Consider the following 20,347-nt stretch of genomic DNA (forward strand, 5'->3'; position numbering starts at 1 on the left):
CTGGTTTAATGCACACTGGATTTCCTAGAAAAATATAATGTATAATGTATGTAGAATATAGTATTAACCTTTGTCAATCACGGAAAAGCTGCATTTTGTATTTTTCAGATCTTTATGAAGGATTCTTTATCACTTAAGGAAAACACCGATTACAGTATATAAGTTGCCAATGCATCACATTTATATTAGTCTATCCGCAGCTACTATGTTGTGGATGGAAAGAGGGTTCAATGGAAAGTAACATCACAGGGCATTCTGATCATGAATTCCTAACTAGGCAAGTCATGGTGCAGAATCATCTAACTTCGCTCAGTAAAAGTCTTATCTTTGCCTTAAGCCAGCCCTGTCCATTGTTTCTGTGCATCCGGGTTCACACACCTTTAAAATGCCTCTTTTTAGACCTTTCCTTCTAAAGCCAGAGGACCCTTCAGACCCCTCCTTCTAAAGTGTGACCACCCTCAGAACACGGAATCTTGTTAACTATTTTGTAAATCAGTTCCCACTTTGCTTTCTCCTACCTTAATTCCAAATGCATAACTGAAGCTGCAAACTGTCATTTCTCGAAAGCATTTTATCTCAGTCTGTTGAGATCCTGCTTTCAGGTGTATCCTGTTTGCCTCAAATAAATTCTTATAAAAACTCTCTACAAGTTTGGATATTTCTTATATCATCAACCCCTCACATATAACAAAATGAGACCTATAACAAGAGATCAATGAATATTTGTTGGAACTCCCAAGTTGGTGAACACATGAAGATGTGGGGAGAATGACAAACTTCAAAAGAACATGGAAGCTTCACGCCCCTTCCCACATGCTTTGCCATAAGTATCCCTTCCATCTGGCTATTCTTGAGTTATATACTTTCATAATAAATCAGTAATCTAGTATCTTGAATGCTCATTCTTGCAACACTCCCTCTGAGCAGTCAGCCACCATTCTGTAAGAAGCCTAAATCATAAAGAGAAATCCAGGTCTGGAGAAGCCCAATCAAACTCTCAGCCAGCAGCCATCAACTGCCTGCCAACCTGGACATCAAGTCCAGTTGAGCCTTCAGCCCCAGCTGCCAACATGATTGCTCAGTTGAGTGCAAATATGGAAACAAGACAGATATTAATGTTGTTTTAAGTCACTAAATTTGGGGTAAGTTGTTACACGGCAATAGATAACCAGAATACCTTCTTATTCAATCACTTGCTGTTTCTGTTTAATATCCTTACCAAATGTGTGTGTATCATTAATATAATTTTGCAAATATTTGTTGAAAAAAATAGATTCATAAAAAAACAGCAAAAATGGAACAAAAATCTCAGAAAGTGTCAACTACAGAATAAAAAGAGAAAAGTTGATAAACTGATACCTAGAAATTTAAGCAAATTAAAGCTATAAATAGAACCACTTCACATATATATATACAAAACACCTCCCCCATCATACAATTTCCAAATGGGAAGAATACATCATCTTGTAAAGATATTAAAAAAAAATGACTTAGAACTTAGTCAAAAAGTTAAAACCAACTGTATACTATCCACAAAAGAAATACATATAATGAAAACAAGTATAACTTTTAAAAAATGGGCAAAAAATATATTAAAAATTTTTTTAAAGGTACAGGGGGGTTAAGATAGTAAGATGAGATAATGCTGGACTTCAAGTAAATTAATATGACCAATAGAAATACTTTATAATGATTACAGATGCAATCTTTAAACTGTGACTGTTAAGAATGCTTATAAACCAAAAACTCTGCAGGAAAATATATAAAGTAGTTAACTATAGAAAATACTGGCAAAATTCACAAAAATATAAAAGCAATGGGAGATTTTAACATATACTCCATCATTACTCAGATCAAGTAGTCAAAAAACTACTATGTAAATGGTTATCTGATATTTTCCTTTAAACAAAAACACAACTAAAGTCAATTAGAAAAATCAATAGCTAGCATAACAAAGAAATAAGGGAGAAAGCCCAAACACAAAGCTAGGAAAAGAAGGGAAAATAAGAGAAAAAAAGTTAAGCAAGTTCTAGACCACACTCCACAAAAATCACACTTTATTAAACCTGAAAATTAAACATAATTTTGTAGGAAAACACAAATTACAAAAGTTAATTCACAAGACAGAACTTAAATAAGGACATAGCCAAGAAAATATTAAGAATGTTGTTTAAATTTCTGGCTAAAATGGCGTTGTAGGAAACCGCTTGCTTCCTCCCACGACCGCATCAAAACTAAACTACAGAACCACCATCACTGAAAACTGCCTGAAGTCTAGCTGAACAGAAGTCCAATAACTAAGGATAAATAGAAGAAGCCACACAGAGATTGGTAGGAAGGGCAGAGACACCCGACAGGCTGGTCCAACATGCATGTGTGGCAGTTAAAAATAGGGAGGGCTGTTTCTGGCTGCAAAAGTCCCCCATGAGGAGTGAGAGGTCCCAGCCCCACACCAGGTTTTCACAACCAGAAATATAAGGACTTGTCTCCCCAAGGTTCCAGTGCTAGAGAAGTCCCCATAACTTCTGGCTGTGAAAACCAATGGAGACTGTAGATGAGTGAGACAGATGGCTGCTGGAGTTTCAGGGGCTCCTCTTTAAAAAACCATATATAGACTTACTGGCTGGAGTCACACTGAGCTCCAGTGCTGGGGCAGCAGCTCGAAAAGAGCCAGGGACATATGGAAAGGAACTGAATTGTCTGGCTTCAGGGTGATGGCTGGAGGGGAAGCTTCTTTCCAGGCAGAAGTGCTGGCAGAGGGCATTGTTCCTTTCTTGAGCCATTCCCTGCCCAGCTGGCATACACAGACAGCCACCATATCTGATCTCCATCAACCTAGCTTAATACACGGTGCCCTGCCCTGGTGATTCCCTGAGATCCCACCTCACCAACTTAGGGGCCCACTCACACAGCTTCCAGTGGCTTTTCCATACAAATGGCCCATCTTGACTCATGTTACAGACTTTCTTAAAATCTCTAATGTTCACAAACCCCAAACAAGCAGCATCTGGCCTCAGTGTGCCCTGTACCTCTTGCTAAGCAGCCCCAAACCCAGCATGAACAGTAGCCAGCCTCCTTTGAAGCTTAGCCTCTCCCAGGTACCTCCAAGCCCAGCACAACTGCCAAAGATCTACAGATCACTTCTTAGCTCACACCAAGTAGCCCTGGGCTATGCACAGGCAGGAGCTAACCTTAGTCTGCACCAAGAACTCCTCCCGAAAGGCCCCAAAACACACCCATCCAGTGCCCAGCTTCAGACCACATTATAGTACCAACCAACCAACTCCACAAATGACATACTCAAAAGACAGACTCAGCAGGCATCAAAGCCCCAATAAAGTGATTCTTGTTCCATAGGGTCAGCCCCTTCCTGACAGCTCCTCCATTGTAGTCACACAGTCCTCACAATCAATTAGAACTAAGGGTCAATCCCTCCCAATGACATGCCGACAACTATGAAGGCTGCCTCAGGTGACCAGGGAGACTGTACCACTGGGTCCCACAGGGCACCTACTACATGAAGCCACTCCACCAAGATTGGGAAACAGAGCAGCTCTACATAATACAAAGAAACAAACACGGGGAGGCAGCCAAAATTAGGAGACAAAGAAACACATCCCAAATGAAATAATAAAACAAAACTCCAGAAAAAGAACTAAAGAAAATAGTGACAAACAATCTACACTAGTTATAAGGTAGAGTTCAAAACACTAGTTATAAGGATGTTGAATGATCTCAGTGAGAATTTCGACACACTAGTTATAAGGATGAAACACTAGTTATAAGGATGTTGAATGATCTCAGTGAGAAGAGTTCAAAACACTAGTTATAAGGATGTTGAATGATCTCAGTGAGAATTTCAACAAAGAGACAGGAAATATAAAAAGATAGAAAGCATAAGAAAGAACCAATCCAAACTGAAGAATGCAATAACTGAAATGAAGACTACATTAGAGATAATCTATAGCAGATTGGATGATGCAGAGGACTGAATCAGTAATTTGGAAGATAGGGCAGCAGAAAACACCCAATCAGAACAGCAAAAAGAAAAAGAAATCCAAAAAAATGAGAACAGTTTAAGGGGCCTTTAGGACAACATCAAGCACACCAACATTCAAGAAGAAGAGCAAGAGCAAAGAATTGAAAACCTATTCAAAGAAATAATGGAAAACTTTCCTAACCATGTGAAAGAAACAGGAATATAAGCCCAGGAAGCACAGAGAGTCTCAAAGATGATGAACCTAAAGAAACTCACACCAAAATACATCATAATTAAAATGCCAAAGGTTAAAGACAAAGAGAGAAACTTAAAAGCAGGAAGAGAAAAGCAGTTACCTACAAGGGAGCTCCTATAATACTGTCAGTTAACTTCTCAACAGAAACTTTGTAGGCCAGAAGGGATTGGCATGAAATATTCAAAGCAATGAAAAGCAGGGACCTACAACCAAGACTACTTTACCTACCAAAGCTATCATTTTGAATTGGAGGACAGATAAAAGCTTCCCAGGCAAGAAAAAGCTAAAGGAGTTCATCAAGACCAAACCAGCATTACAAGAAATGTTAGGGGGACTTCTTTAAGAAGAAGAAAAAAAAGATCAAAAATATGAACAATAAAATGGCAATAACTACATATCTTTCAACAATTACTTTCATTGTAAATGAATTCAACGCTCCAATCAAAAGACAAAGGGAGGCTGAATGGATAAGAAAACAAGACCTTTCTTTACCTATGCTGCCTACACTTCAGATTGAAAGATACATACAGAATATAAAGGAATGGAAAAAGATATTTCATGAAAATTGAGTGGCAATTCTTATACCAAAAAGACTTTAAAACAAAGAGACAAAATAGGATCCAGCAATTTTACTTCTGGGTATTTATCCTAAGAAACCCAAGACACTAATTTTAAAATGCATATGTATCCATATATTTGCTGCAGCATTATTTACAATAGCCAAGATATGTAAGCAACCTAAGTGCCCATCGATAGACAAATGGGTTAAGGTTAAGATTAATGGTACATTTATATAATGAATTATTATTCAGCTATAAAAAAAAAAATGAAATCTTGCCATCTGTAACAATATGGAGGGACCTTGCAGGTATGATGTAAGTGAAATAAGTCAGAGAAAAACAAATATATGATTTTGCTTACATGTGAAATCTAAAAAACAAATGAACAAATGAAACAGAAACTCATAGATGCAGAGAACATTCTGATGGTTGCCAGGTGGAAGAGGGTTGGGGGGAAGGGATTAAGAGTACAAACTGGTAGTTACAAAATAGTCATGAGAATGTAAAGTATAGCATAAGACATAAGGAATACAGTCAATAACATTGTAATAACTATGTATGGTGTCAGATGGGTACTAGATCTATAGGGGTGATTACTTCATAAGTTATATAAATGTCTAATCATGTTATATACCTGAAACTAATATATACTGTATGTCAACTGTAAATGAAAAATAAAAAATTAAAAAGAATGCTGTTTAAAAAGCAACAAGTCAGATCCATTTACAAGTGTATGCTTGTAAATTTTCAAGGAATTCAATATTCTCATAAGAAAAGAAAAAATAAAGGGAGGGGTAGGGAAAGGAGGGAAAATTATATTTTATGAATCACGTATTATACCTATACTAACACCTGAGAAAAAACAAAACAGGAAAACCGACTGTACTAAAGCAAAAATCCTTAAATACATAAGTAAAAAGAACCCTGAAATACATAAAACCAAAGAATTAACTAGTTAATCTAGAAATATGAGAATGCTTCAATATTGGGAAATCTAGTAATATATTTTACCACATATCAAATAACTCGGCAACGAAGATCTTAAAATATATAAAAATTTATCAACTTACCTTCCCAATATCTTCCTGATTTATATGTCCATTTCATTAACATAAAACATAGACACATATCCAATGAGTAAGGCTATTTGCTGCAGCATTTTTAAATATTTAAAAATCCATTCATCAGGTACACCTATAAAATGGAATACTAACTCTAGCCATGCAGCATTCATTAGAGAATATCTGTAATGCAGAGAAAGTAAACTAGAAAAATAAACGTCAAACTAGGTACAAAACTTACGTCTAGACGTGAGTTTGCTAACAAGGATTTTGCTAACAAGGGTATATGCTTATTTCTCTAATCTGGAAAAAAAAAAAGGTGAAAATCCTCATTTGGTCTCTATCAGCCAAATACTAAGGAGACAGAAAATTTCAGGCCAACAAAGGTCATATAAAATAGTAAATGAAAATAGGGGTAATATTAAGGAATAGAAATAAAAGATACACAAAGAGAAAAAGGCCTAGACGATAGGGACAGAAAATACTAATGGCTTACTATAAGGATTAGCGTGAGGAGTACTGATCAAAGAATCCTGGCGTTCCACACTACACTTTCAAATCCACTGCAATCTCAACACCTGCCTCAATTTAAACAATTTAAATTTTCAGAACACATATGCTTCACTATGCTGGCACCTGCGAAGTAGACTTAATACTGAATATTCCCACTAAGAAACTTTAAGTATTTCATTTACTGAAGGTGCCAAGATAAATGATAAACTAAAACTAGTGGTGTACTATATTGGGAAGCAGAGAAGAAACAGATGTTGGAATCAAAGATAAGTCATAACAGTGCTTCAACTTGAAAAATTAAGAACATACAAGCATATTATTTAGCAATACGGAAAAAAACACTAGAAGCATCTAAAATAAAACCAGTTGTCATAAAAGAAAGAAACTAAAATAAGGTAAAGCATAGCTGCTTTTTATTTTCAGATTTTCTTTACTATTTGAACATGTGATACTTGTGGTAACTTTTTTAATACTGCAGATTTTTTCAAATAGATTAACTGCTGAAGAATAAAGCAATCAGTTGGTTTTTTTAAACTGAGATTTTCAAGATCAAGTCCATCTTTGTTTTTTTTAAATAAATTGACAATTACAAAAGTTTACATAAAAGCAAAATTCCAAGTAAAGAAGAATCAAGCAAAACAAAAATTGCTAAGCCAAACCTTCCTTAAATGAGCACCTATCACTATGACGTACAGGAGGTTCACTACTACCCATTTGTTTATCCACAAAAAACTTACCTGTTTATTATGGAGGGCAGTATAAAATAACGGGCATACTTTCCAAATTTTTATTTTAATTAACAAACATTTATTGAGAACCAACTACGTACAAGGTACTCTTGATCACGATTTTCACGAAAACACAATATTCTATTTATTAAAACAAATCACGGTCAGCTAAGTAACTTCGAGTTGACTAACATATCTATCTACAAGCACCATAAGCCTGAAGATATCTATAACCAAATAACATATAAGAAAAAAGCTACGGTATTGTACAAATTACAGAATCACAATCAAGACATGTGCAGGCTAAAGAAACAAGACTTATAAGGCATGTCTTATACAAAATTATTAATTCCACAGGTCTCTTTTATTTAATGCCATAAAGAGTCAATATGACTACCAGGTGAGCACAGCAATAGTTTCACTATTTGGAGTCTAATGAACACTTTAACATTGTTAGAATATTTTCTTTGTATTGTTTTGAAATTTTATAATTAAAATATTAATTTCTTTTGCCTTTTTTATAAAAACAAAACTAATACAAATTTACAGTAAAAATCGTATTTGCTTGTGAGAATTTCTACTTATATAGCAAAGAAATTTCTGACTAAACCCATTTAATTGCTACTCCATGTGACATACACTGATGAAATATTTTAAACTAAAATCTAAACTACAGGTATCACAAATTTAGTGAAGGACAAAATATAGTTTAGTATCCAACTCTATATAATTACAAGGAAAAAAATCTCCTTCCTTATCCAATTTGATAATTGAAAGAGTAAGTAAGTTACGAGAGTTATCGGTCACCAAAAAGTTTTTTCCTCAGTCTGTATCAAGCTTTCATATCAAGATATGAAGTAATATTCATAAAATAAGAGAAATAAACTTTTTTGGTATAAGCATAAAGAATTATAAACTGCTATACCATGACTGTAAGTACAATTAACCTAAAATCTTTCAAATTACATAGCTCGAATTCCATTTTGAGAATCGAGGTTAGATGTATGTGTTATTAGCTCTGTTCTAAGAAATGATAATGCTAAAAAGGTGGCATTATTATAAAATTTAAGCTATAATTGTATTACATTACAAATTTTGTCACCCTAAATTTGTAACATACTTGCAAACTAAGCAAAGTATTTATACGGAGAGACTTACCTTCATCCACAGAAAACTGACAGCTCTTATCATTGAAGAAAAGAATTTTCTTCTTATCAGGACGATTTACGAATATTATCTGGTCCCCTAAGGCCTTAAAGATAAAGAAAAATTTTTCAGTTACCTCCAAATAACTTCATCCCTTCCTTCAATTTTTGTTTTGTTTTTTTTTGTTTGTTTTGTTTTGGTTTTTAAAACAAAATATTCCCATTTCTTTAACCCTCAGTATAACATTAGGGTCCACTAGATTCAATTTTAGTTCTTGAGGTTCTTTCTTGAGCAGTTCTATCTTCAAGGACTGATATTTCAAGGCTTTTATTTTTAGAGGTCTTCCAAAGTATAAAAAAGAAAAATTATTTTTTAAAAAACAATAAATTCAACATATGTGGCAATTATGATTTGGGTCCACTGGACTCTTACACTAATCTAATAAAAATGGTAAAATCTTAGTTTTTTTTACTTTTCCTCTACCATGAAATCTTTTGCTACTTACTCGTTACCCATCAATTATTAACAATTATGTTTTAAAAGCTAAAATAACATAGAAAAAATATGAAGGAATGATTAAATCACCTAAGAGTATATGATGCGATAGCGAAATAGCCACATTTCAGTTTTCCTATTGCAGTTCCCAAAGTATTGCATAATCTTTCAAGATACAAAAGACTGCAGAATCTGTTGTCTTTTAATTTTGAGCACAACTGACAATTCAGAATTCATTTCTACTCCTCAGAACAATGACAAGAAAAGTGACAAAAGATAGTTAGTTCACTAGTATTAATAAGAACAAGAATGCCAAAAGCCTGAGAGCAGCACTCTAGACTATAATGATGATGGTGAAATTCACCACAGAAACAAAGTCTCAAATTATGAGTGGTTAGATGACAATACCAGATGAATAATCTCAAGCTTAAGAAACAATGAGTGAACAACATATTTCTAAGGACATAAAGGAAATAAGGTAATTTTTTACCCAGTTATTCAATAGGAAGGACTTCATCATACATTACTGTGTGCTAAGAACCTTTGTCATCTCACTTTGCTAAAAGGACATGTAATACCGTACTTTCCTCTTTCTGATGTTTTTGCCAACATGTACTTGATACCAAGGTTTGCTATTTTAAATTCTTATTAAAATTTCCAATAAAGCTGTTTTTCACTATCCCTTTATTTTTATGTAAATTATTCACGACTTAAATATTTTTAAAAATAATAAAGTAGATTTCATTGGACACATGTGGTAAGAATAGAATAAAAATTCTGCATTTCAAATAATTTAGAAATAATCCTGCCTGAAAATGAAATAGATTGTCTTTTGAGACCCCTTCAGCTCTAATCCTTAGAAAACAGAGCCACTAAAGATAGACCTAGCACCCTTAACTGTTAAGCCAAGATTCAGCAGAGTCCTATATTTTAACATGCTATACAGTGCACAATTTATAAGCTCAGATTACATATTATTTGCAAGATTTGTGAAGGTTGTTTATGTTTAGACACCTTTTTTTTTTAATTTAGAAATTTTTAAGTTAAATATCTTATAAGGGTTCTGCTTCTGGTAATGGCCAAATAGCTCATAAGGGGCCAACCCTCCCACAGAAAACTACTATAAACTCTAGACAAGACATTTTTAAAGTAAAAGAGCTAAAAGAACAACAGATCTACCATATGCCACCTACTGCAGAGAAGGCAAAGTTTGGAGTTTGAGTCTAGCCAAGGTAATTGACCACTTAAAAACAAACAAAAACACCCTTTGGAAGAATGTAACAGAATCCTGAGTCTTTACATATATAATTCACAATGTTCTACACACAACAGAAACATTAGATATATGAAGAAACAGGAAAACATGACCCATACTCAAGAGATAAAGTCGGTGCAGACCAGTCCCAAGATGACCCAGCTGTTGAAATTAGGGAGGATTTGAAAACAACTACAAGAAATTAAACTCGAGGGTGTAATGAAAAAGTTGCATATAATGAATGAAACAGAAAAATCTGAGCTAAGAAACCAAAACCATAAGAAAGAAAAATCTAGAACTGAAAAATACAATCTCTAAAATAAAAGGTTCTCCAATTGGGCTTAACAACAAATTGGAGGTAGACAAGGAAAGGCAGTGGACTTGACACTAGATCAACAGAACAACGACAAAGACAACGAAAATCCCACAGGTTAAAAAAAACAAACAGAGCCAGCCACAGGGATAATATCAAAAGGTCCAATACACGTAACTAAATTACTAAAACACAGAGAAAGGAGCAAGTTTTACTATGCTACAGGTAACAGAAAGAATGAACCCGCTTACAGGTTAGCATCGATCATTAGCAATTGTGAAGAATAGAGACTAGCGGCCTTTCCAAGTGAGTTCCAAATTTAAACTGGAAATGTAATCTGTATAATTTATCAATAGCCCCTTTCGGAATTCAAAACAACCAGATCAGTAGTCTGTGCTTTGGTTTTTTCATGCCTCTGGTTCCTCAGGTTAGCAATGTTTTATTGAATCAGTTCTCATATAGATAAATAAAAACTTATGAGAAAAACACTAAAGTCCTTGAGGAAAACTTTCCAGAAATATTCTGAAAAGTCCTACACGACGACAATACAGAAGAGAGCCGTCAAAGGTACACAAAAATGCTACACTCTGTCCTGCTCTGTAGCATCGGACACAAATTTCCAATCTTCAACTGACTCACCACAACCCCAACTACATATGATGGAGGCTTTAAAAATAAAAAATTTAAAATTTCTACTATTTTTAAAACCAAGACATTATTAATTCAAATTATATTAAGGCACAGAAAGAAAAGAGGGTTACCTTGACGGCCTTCTGGGAATTGGGCAGTCCTTCCTCTATGTCTTCTAAAAGAATTCCTCCTAAGCCTCGTTGGTCATGCTTATCTAAGAGCCTAAGTAAGGCCTTCTTATCTTTCAAGTTGTACTTGGGCTTGAAGGCATACTTCCCATCTATTACTTCGATTTTTGGATTATTGACTAATGCCTGTAACGATAACAAAATTTGAATATGTTAACAAAATGAAATCTCCTATATAAATTCTTAAATTCTACTAATTATTTAAAAAATAACAATACTCAACACAGTGGCAAATTAAAAGTATCTTGTGAATATCAACTAGATCTAAACTACTGGACATTCAGGATTCAAAACGATAAACATCAGCATGGTGCTCACTTTTATAAACTATCATTTACATAAATTCTTTGGATAAGAATTTATCCAAAAGAGGTAAGAACCAATACAACCTCTATTAACATTAATCAAGTGAATGAGGTAATGCCTATCCCACCCTCAAAGTATAGTTTATTGAATGTTAGCATTATAAGCATTATAATGTAAGAAACGTTACCTTGGGGAGAACATATCAATAGTCTGCCCCATGTGGTATCACATGGCACTAGCACCTGAAAAGGACTAGACTAACTAGTGCGCATAAAAAATTTACCTATGATGTCAGTTCAAGAATGAAACTGAGTAGGAATACAGGAATTACTGAATATAATTATGTTCCTAGCCAGTTCTGTTGTACTGCCAATATCAGAAGGAAAGCTCTTCAAGAAAGAGCAACTTAATTTTCTTTTGCAGCTGCTAGCCTGACCCTCAAAGGAGGAAGAGACGAAATAAAGAAGGAGGATGAATAAAAAAGTAATAAAAATAATCTTTAACTAACATCTATAGACTGTGAAGTTCCAAGATTAGGTACAGCAACAAAATTTAAATGTGGATTACTTGTATATCATTAATTTGTATATCGCTTTTTGTATATCACTGATATAATGAGCTACAATTGTAGTGATTATCTGGTTCACTGATATTGTGAAAATCAAGAACAGTATTTTGCTTGATAAAATAAATTAATTGAATTATATTTTAGGAATTTTACATTTGGCCTTTAAAAATATAGCACTGGTCCTAAAAAACAGTCTTCTTAATTGCCATTTCATACTTAAACAGAAAAGAGGCAAATATCTTAATTTTTTAAATGTTATTCATTTCCAAATTAGCATGCTCACTGATTGCTTTGGGTTTTTTCCCCCAGTGTTGTATGTACATACACAATGTTCACGATTATTTTTCCAAATTACTTGCTACAGGCAGTAACATCACTATCAAGTTTTAACAGTAATAATAGTGTGACAAGTATCTTAACAAAATATCTTCCCATCCCTACAAACACTTCATGCTTTCAACGTCCTAAAGCAAAAAAAAACCAAACAAAAAAAAAAACAAAAAAAAAACAAAAAACAAATAATTTGCCAACACATACATTATAAATTTTGTAATTCAAAATAAGCATCGGTAATTATGTAAAAACTTAAATGGAATTGATACAACGCTGACTTCTTTACAACTTTTATGCTAAAGTCTTTGACATTTTTAAGATATATAACATTATATAAAAACCAACAATTAATTCAATCTTAAAATATGTATGTTTAAAAAACAAAAAGACCCTATATCTTTTAAGAAAAAGTAAAATTATCAGATTTCAATATATTGAAAACCCTAGTTATAGCAAATATTTCATGATAATTAACTTATTTTTATAATATTTTAAGCCTATTCTTACCTCAGTCATTAGCCATTGTTTCTGCTTCAGTCCAATATCTAAATGTTGTGTTTCATCCAAAATTTCTTCTAAAGTTAGAGGATGTGTATCTCCTCGCTGATGACGTGTCTAGTCAAAATATTAGGAGAGTGTTTTAAAATGCTAGTTGCATTAAATAATAGCTAAAAGTGAATGAATCTTTTCAGCAATGTAGAACATGTATTAAGGCAGTACAATTACAGTGATGAAGAGAATGGACTATAAAATCAGAACCAGGTTCAAACTTGTAGCTCTATAAAATCAAATGATAAACTGAGAGAAAATACTTGCAACTAACATCACAAAGAGCTAATCTTCTTAATATTTTAACAGCTCCAAAATCTAACAGGAAAATGACCCAAAGACAGGAACACACAAACCTTAAGAAATGCAAATGACCTTAAACATAAAAGAATATCTTCTGTCAAGATATTCCTGACTTATTACACTGGCAAAAATCTATGTTTGATGGTGAGGCTGTAAGGAAACAGGCCTCTCCCACACTACTAGCACAAATGCAAATTGATACAACTACTATGTAGGGCAATTTCATAATATAAATGCATGTACACCCTTTGACCCAGTAATCCCATTTCTAGGAACTTATCCTAAAGATATACATAAAAGTGGCATGGTCATTGCAGCACTGTTTGTAAAAGGAAAATATCAGAAATAACCCAAGTAACCATCAATAAAGAACCAATTAAATAAACTGCAGCACATCATGCTACTATATAGATGCTAAAGAAAATGCAGCTCTTCTCCGTGTTAATTTGGAAAGACACCCAGGAAAATTATTAAATTTAAAAACATATGTAGACATCGAATGCTGGGGAGGATGTAGAGGAAGAGAAACTTTCTTGCTGGTGGAAACAGAAAATGGTAGAAGACACCTTGGCAGTTTCTTTTAAAATTAAACATACTCTTATCATATGATCTAGCAATTATGCTTTGTATTTAGCCAAAGGGGTTGAATGTTCACACATTTATAGCAGTTTTATTCATACATGCCAAAACCTGAAAGCAGCCAAGATATCCTTCAGTAGGTGAACTGATAAACTATATAGTACATCCAGATGATAATTATTCAGCACAAAACGAAATGAACTACCAAGTCATAAAAAGGCATGGAGGAACCTTGAACATATATTATAAAGTGAAAAAAGTCAATCTGAGAAGGCTACATACCAACTATATGACACTCTGGAAAAGGCAAAACTATGGAGGCAGTAAATAACTGAGTGGTTACCCAGGGTTACGAGGGCAGGAGGGATGAACAGGCAGAGGACAGAAGAATTTTAGGGCACTGACACTATTCTGCATGATACTATAATGATGAACACATTCATTATATACACTTGTCAAAACCCATGAAATGTAAAACACCACAGTGAATCCTAATATAAACTGGGTGACGTAGGTTCGAAGATTTTAACAAATGCACTACTACGGTGCAGGATGTCGACGGCGTGGGAAGTTGCCGGGTGAGGCAGTGAATATATGAGAACTCTGCACTTTCTGCCCAGTTATGCTATGAACCTAAAACTGCTCTAAAAAAATTAAATCAATTAGAAACAACAATACACACACGGGAATATTATTTAGCCATAAACAAAGAAGGAACTCCTGCATTTACAACAACATGGTTGGACTGTGACAGCAGTAGACTAAATAAATCAGAGAAAGACAAACACCTTAATAATCTCACTCATATGTGGAATCCAAAAAAAAAAAAAAAAACCAGACCAAAACCATCCGAATTTTCAGATACAGAGAACAGACAGGTGGTTGCCAGAGGTTGGGAGGAAGGGAGGTAAGGGAATGTTACATGTCAATTGTCTCAATTAAAAAAAAAAGTAAATATTAAAAAGTATACGTTAAAAAATGTAATATAAAACATTTTACATAGGAATGGGCAGAAATAAAAATATATACTTGCACTTTCTGTATAAAGAACCACTAGAAATAACCATAAAAAAACTAATAAAAGAGATTAAGGGGAGAAAATAAGTAGAATTACAGGAGGAAACAAGACTATTTATGCCTTTTTATATCGTTTTTTTTTTATGCCATAAGATATATTACCTTTCAAACAATTTTAAAAAAATTAAATTAAATTAAAAAGAAAAAAATTCCAGCCTCTAAGTTCCATCACTGTTGGGCAAGTTATTGAACATCTTGAAGTTTCAGTCAGGCCACTGTAAAACTAGAATAATCATTTTCAAAAGATATGTTTGGAAAGCAGAAAAGACAGAGCCTAACATACCACATAAGAATAATTTATTGAGCATTTGCTATTATTCGTTCACTTATTCAAATATGTAGTAGTAACTCCTACGTGCCAAAAGCCCTACAATGAGATATACAATGAAATGTAAACTGCTGCTTCTGCCTGTCAAGTGCTCCCAAAATAGGGTTGTAGCTAAACAAACATTATGAAACTTAGGTATACAATTATCTGCCAAAAAGACAGGTATAGTCAGAGGAGATGAAAGAGAAAGCTGGATATAGGCAGACCTTTGAAGGAGGACTACCATACAGAAGCTTTATTGAATTTTTAATCTAAAATTTCCACTGAAAAATTATGCTTTACTAACATTTAACACGTGGATGGACACCAGGGGCTCCCTTGGCTTCACTCATGTCAGATAACATGCATTTCAGATGATGACATGCATGGGTGTGGCCTCATTCATTCCTCCATGTTCAACATTCATCAACATATTGCAGTTTACCTGCTATAAGATGCCAACATTGTGGTAAATTATGTGTCTTTTAAAAAGACTTTTAAACTATACAGACCATACAATGATTTTTTAAATCCATAAGTAATATACCACATGATTAAATCAAGTTAAATTTTTTTCTCCCCGAAAAGGCAAGTGTTTCAAATATGTTAGCTACTTTTATAGTGACAGATGCTATTCATAGTTTGCTAACAATTATTTAAAAACAATTATTTTAATTCTGTTCCTTCAAAGTAAAGCTAGCATTTTAACAATGTATGAAAGCAATGAAGTAACTGCTTTTTCAAAGAAATTCATGCTGTGGAAAGGGTATTTTGCAAAAGAATGTTTTAAGACATATTTCCATCATGTGATTTCAGAATTTAAAATATGCCTACACTTAAAATTTTTTACAAACAATTTTTAGCCTTTATTTTTAAAAAGTCTTCCAAACAAAACCCTCCTGGGAGTTTGAAATCAATTCATTAAAAATATAAAAAATTATAAACCCTTTTGTTTGTATGAACTAAGGAAAGAATTTTTACTAACCTAATTGGTGAGATTGAATAAAAAAAATTAGTGACAAAATTTTGTAATAATGTATTGTGGTCATTACTGCCTCCCCAAATACTGCATTCTCTCCTCCAAAGACATCCATGTCCAAACCCTTGCAACTGATGATTATATCTGTTACCTTACATGGCAAAAAGGACTTCACTGATGTGATTAAGAATCCTGAGATGGAGAGATCATTATGGATTACCCGGTGGACCCAACTGTAATCACAAGTGTCCTTATAAAGGAAAAACGGAGGCAGGAGAGTCAGATTGAGTGTGAACAGTAGGAGATGTGCCAATGGGAGTAAGAGGTTGGAGTGATGCAAGAAAGAGGCTATTCGTCAAGGAATGCAGACACCCTCTAGAAGCTTAAAAAAAAAGAGAGAGAGAGAGAGAGAGAGAGAGAGAGAGAGAGAGACAGGAGAGACAGAATAGACAGACAGACAGACAGACAGAAGGCCCCTCAGAGCTTCTGGAAGGAATCAGCCTTGCCTACAATCTGACATTATCCCAGTGAAATAGATTTTGGACTTCTGACTTCCAAAATGTTTCTGCATGTTTTAGATATATGTACTTGGAAGTATATAGTCTAAACTAGAAGTAGAATAAAGGAATTTGGGGTAATTTTACTTGTCTAAGGACAGCAAAATCAAGTCTTTCAAAATAATTATTCATATTTTCCATTATCAATGATTCTTAAATCTAATATATTGTCCTTAGTTTTCTTCACATTAAAAACTTTTTCCTAGAATGAAGTTAGCATCATGGCAGAGTGAGACAATCCCTTAATATCCCCCCTTAAATCTACAACTAATCAAACATCCGTAACCCCAAAAATGTTCCTCTGCTCAACATACGAGGATGTCTGAGAGATGCACATATTGGTACATCTAAGGTGGGCATACTGAAACACACAGATGCTGAACAGGAATGGTGCCTGAAGCTGCAATTCCCCGGCTGCGCTGGCCGAGCCAGCAGCCCCAGCAAACACAGTAGTGGTGGAGGAATTGGGGTGCAGCCCCCACATCACAGCCTGGCAGAAGGAAAGAAGGGCAGCAGCAGCGTTGGTACCTGAGAATCCATGAGAATCCAGCTCCTTCCTGACTGTGGTGCTGCTCACATCACCAGAGCGCCTGGTAGCAGCAGCAGAGATGCACTGATGACATCCCAGACACAGCACAGCAGTGCCAGCAGCCATAGGGGATCAGGTAGCAGCAAGTCAGGCTAGCAAAACTGGCTCCCCCGCAACCTGCCACCTGCCCACCCCTATCCCCCACTACCACACTGGTGATGCTGCAAGACCCAGGCAACCCATGCACAGCAGGGGCACCCACCAACCCAGTCGCCCAGGCAGCAACCACCAAGACTACAGAGGTGCGAGCAGAGCAGGTTAGAGAAAACAAAAATGTGTGCTATAGCACTATCTATTGAAAAACAAACAAAAAAAACCTCTAATCAGCCTACTGAATTGCTAAAATCAAAACGGTACCTAAATAAGAAAAGTGTTTACACTTCAAATGTGTTGGCATAGAAACACCAAACATCATGAATGAACTGAGGTAACACAGAAAGAAAATGACAATTCACCAAAAACCAAACTCACAGTCATGAAAGATTGGGATCTAACAGAGAATTCAAAATAGCAGTCATGAAGAAACTCAACAAGATACAAGAAAACTCAGAAAGGGAGTTCAATGAGCTTAGGAATAAAATTAATGAAAAGAAGGAGCATTTTGCCAAAGAGACTGAAGCTATAAAAAGAACCAAACAGAAATTCTGGAGCTGAAGAACTCAATAAATGAGATAAAGAATGCACTAAAAACAGAGCAAAACAGAAGGAAGAGATCTAGCAAGCGCAAAGATAAAAATCTAGAAATGCTTCAGATGCAAGAGACGAAAGAACTAATATCTTTAAAAATGAAAGAATTCTACAAGAACTATCTGACTCCATTAGAAAGGACAACAGGATAATGGGTATTCCAGAAGGGAAGAGAGAAAGAAAGAAAGAACAGAAAGCCTGTTCAAAGAAATGCTCAATGAGAACTTTCCAAATCTGGCAAAGGAACTGGACATACGAGTACAAGAATCTAACAGAACACCTAATTATCTCAACACGAAAGACATTCTCCAAGACACATTATATTAAAACTGTCAAAAGTTAATGACCAAGAAAGTATTCTCAAGGCAGACAGGGAAAAAGACAGTCACCTACAAAGGAAACCCCATCAAGTTATCAAATTTCTCAGCACAAACTCTAAAGCCAGGAGAGAGAATGATATATTCGAAATATCAAAAGACTGAAACCAGCCAAAATATATTGTGAAATGTTATTTTTTGTGATGTTCTCATTCAGTTAGCTATTATTCCCCGTGGTTTTATTAGCATTTTTTTTTATAATCATGTCTGACAGTCTAATGTGATTATTTTTGTAGATGGTATTTGTAACAGAAGAGGATTCTAAGCTTAGGCCCATGAACAATTCTAATAAGGTTAGTAATAAAGAACAATCTTCTGTGCCATTTCACTGCACCAGAGCAACAAGAAATTTAAAAAAAATAAAAACTACACCTACCACAACAATAAAGCTACTAATCAATTGGTTTTACACAAGCTGGTAATCCAAGTATCCTATTCCATCTGAGGTAACAATATATAACGGCTCCAGCACAACTAAAAAGACACTTAGATATAGATCACAGGCATTGGACAAGTCAAAGTACTATTTTAAACAGCTACTGGAATCTCAAATCAAAATAAAGCTTTTGTATTTATTTTTTAAAGTCACCTTCAGTGAAAAACCTGAGGAAGTAAGTTATCAGTAGAACTTATTACCCAGAAAAGAGGGAGAAGGGCAAAAGAGAAATCACACAGTTGGTAGGAACATAATAATGTCAACATGTAAAATGCATAGCAAATGAGGAAGTGAAAAGTATTAAACAATATGATAAGTCAACAAACTGGAGACATGTCACATGACGGTGAAGAGTTCTATTTAATAAACTCAGAAACAACAGCTTGTCTATCCAGGTTGACAAATAAACAGATTTCACCAATAAATGCATGCAGTAACATATGTAAAATGTTTAAATGATGGTGAATTTCAAGAAAATCTTTTCTGTTGCAAAGAACTACCACCAATAAACAAAGAGCAGGACCTATTTAATGTGGTGTCTTCATATCTGGAAGCGAAGGTCTTGGAGGGACTGCATTGTTATCTTTACAGATGTGCCCCATCAATGGTTGGCTCAGTACAGGTTTTACCCTCTTTTGGAAAAAAAAAAAAAAGATATTCTGATGTTGTCTCTAGACACTACTTTCTTCAGAGAGGTACTAGTATCAAAAACCCTAGAGATGAAATGAAAATTATCTTGAATGATGCTGCAAAAAATGATCTGCTTTACTGAATAAAGACCAGGGCACTTGAGCACATAAATCTGCTACATACAGAAATCTAGTGGCTTGGCAGAGGAGTTCTCAAAAGAACATTTAAGCTGAAAGGTGAATTACAGAAGTGCTTTCAAGAAAACAGCAGACCCACCATACTTTACTGTTTTGAAGATGAAGAATGGCTGCAAAGCCAGCTTTCTTAGCAGACATTTTTTAAAATAATGTGAACTGGCTGAACTTGTTTCTACAAGGTTCTAGGAAAAAATGCTGACTTTAAGTGACAAGACTTTTGGATTTCAGAGGAAAACAGAATCTTTGGAAAAATCACGTGGCAAAAAGTAATCTTGCAATGCTGTTTGGGCTTGAGGAAAAATATTAGTAAATCTCAAGAATTACTTAAATTCCCCAGGAAGAACTAAAAACAAAACTGAATAGTACTTTATTTTCCTATCTACACGAAAGTACTGCTGGGTAAAGGATCCTTTCCCTGATTCTTCTGCTCATTTATGAACAAGATGCCTAATTGGAGATGGTTTAAAAACAAAAAAAATCAAAGAAAAAAACTGAAATCTACTTACGTCACTGACTTGCATTAGAACTGATATCCTTTCTGGGAAGGAAGAACCACACACATACACATGCAAAAAGAATAAGCTAATAATAAATTGGGCAAAATATATAAAGACGAAAATATTGTTCTCTGTTCTAAACAAATTTTCTGACAATTATTTCTGACTTATTATATGCACAACTTACTGATTAGGTAACATGTGAGCAGAAGGTATAACAATGTTTTGCAAGGTATTTTTATACCCGTATTT

At 34.5% G+C, this 20,347-nt stretch overlaps 1 protein-coding gene across 6 annotated transcripts in view; it reads right to left on the reverse strand.

The window, feature by feature from the left end:
* GTF2E2 (general transcription factor IIE subunit 2) overlaps positions 1–20,347 on the reverse strand; it is a 90,243-nt gene that overhangs the window by 42,364 nt on the left and 27,532 nt on the right. For all 6 annotated transcript variants that reach the window (XM_036228709.1, XM_016136137.2, XM_036228708.1 and 3 more), the window contains exons 4-6: positions 12,839–12,946; positions 11,068–11,250; positions 8,256–8,349 (exon numbers count right to left, since the gene is read on the reverse strand). In XM_036228709.1, the coding sequence (XP_036084602.1) occupies positions 8,256–8,349; positions 11,068–11,250; positions 12,839–12,946 (385 nt within the window). The remainder of the gene's footprint in view (positions 1–8,255; positions 8,350–11,067; positions 11,251–12,838; positions 12,947–20,347) is intronic.

The sequence above is a fragment of the Rousettus aegyptiacus genome, unplaced genomic scaffold, assembly GCF_014176215.1.
Source record: "Rousettus aegyptiacus isolate mRouAeg1 unplaced genomic scaffold, mRouAeg1.p scaffold_m13_p_11, whole genome shotgun sequence".
NCBI lineage: Eukaryota > Metazoa > Chordata > Mammalia > Chiroptera > Pteropodidae > Rousettus > Rousettus aegyptiacus.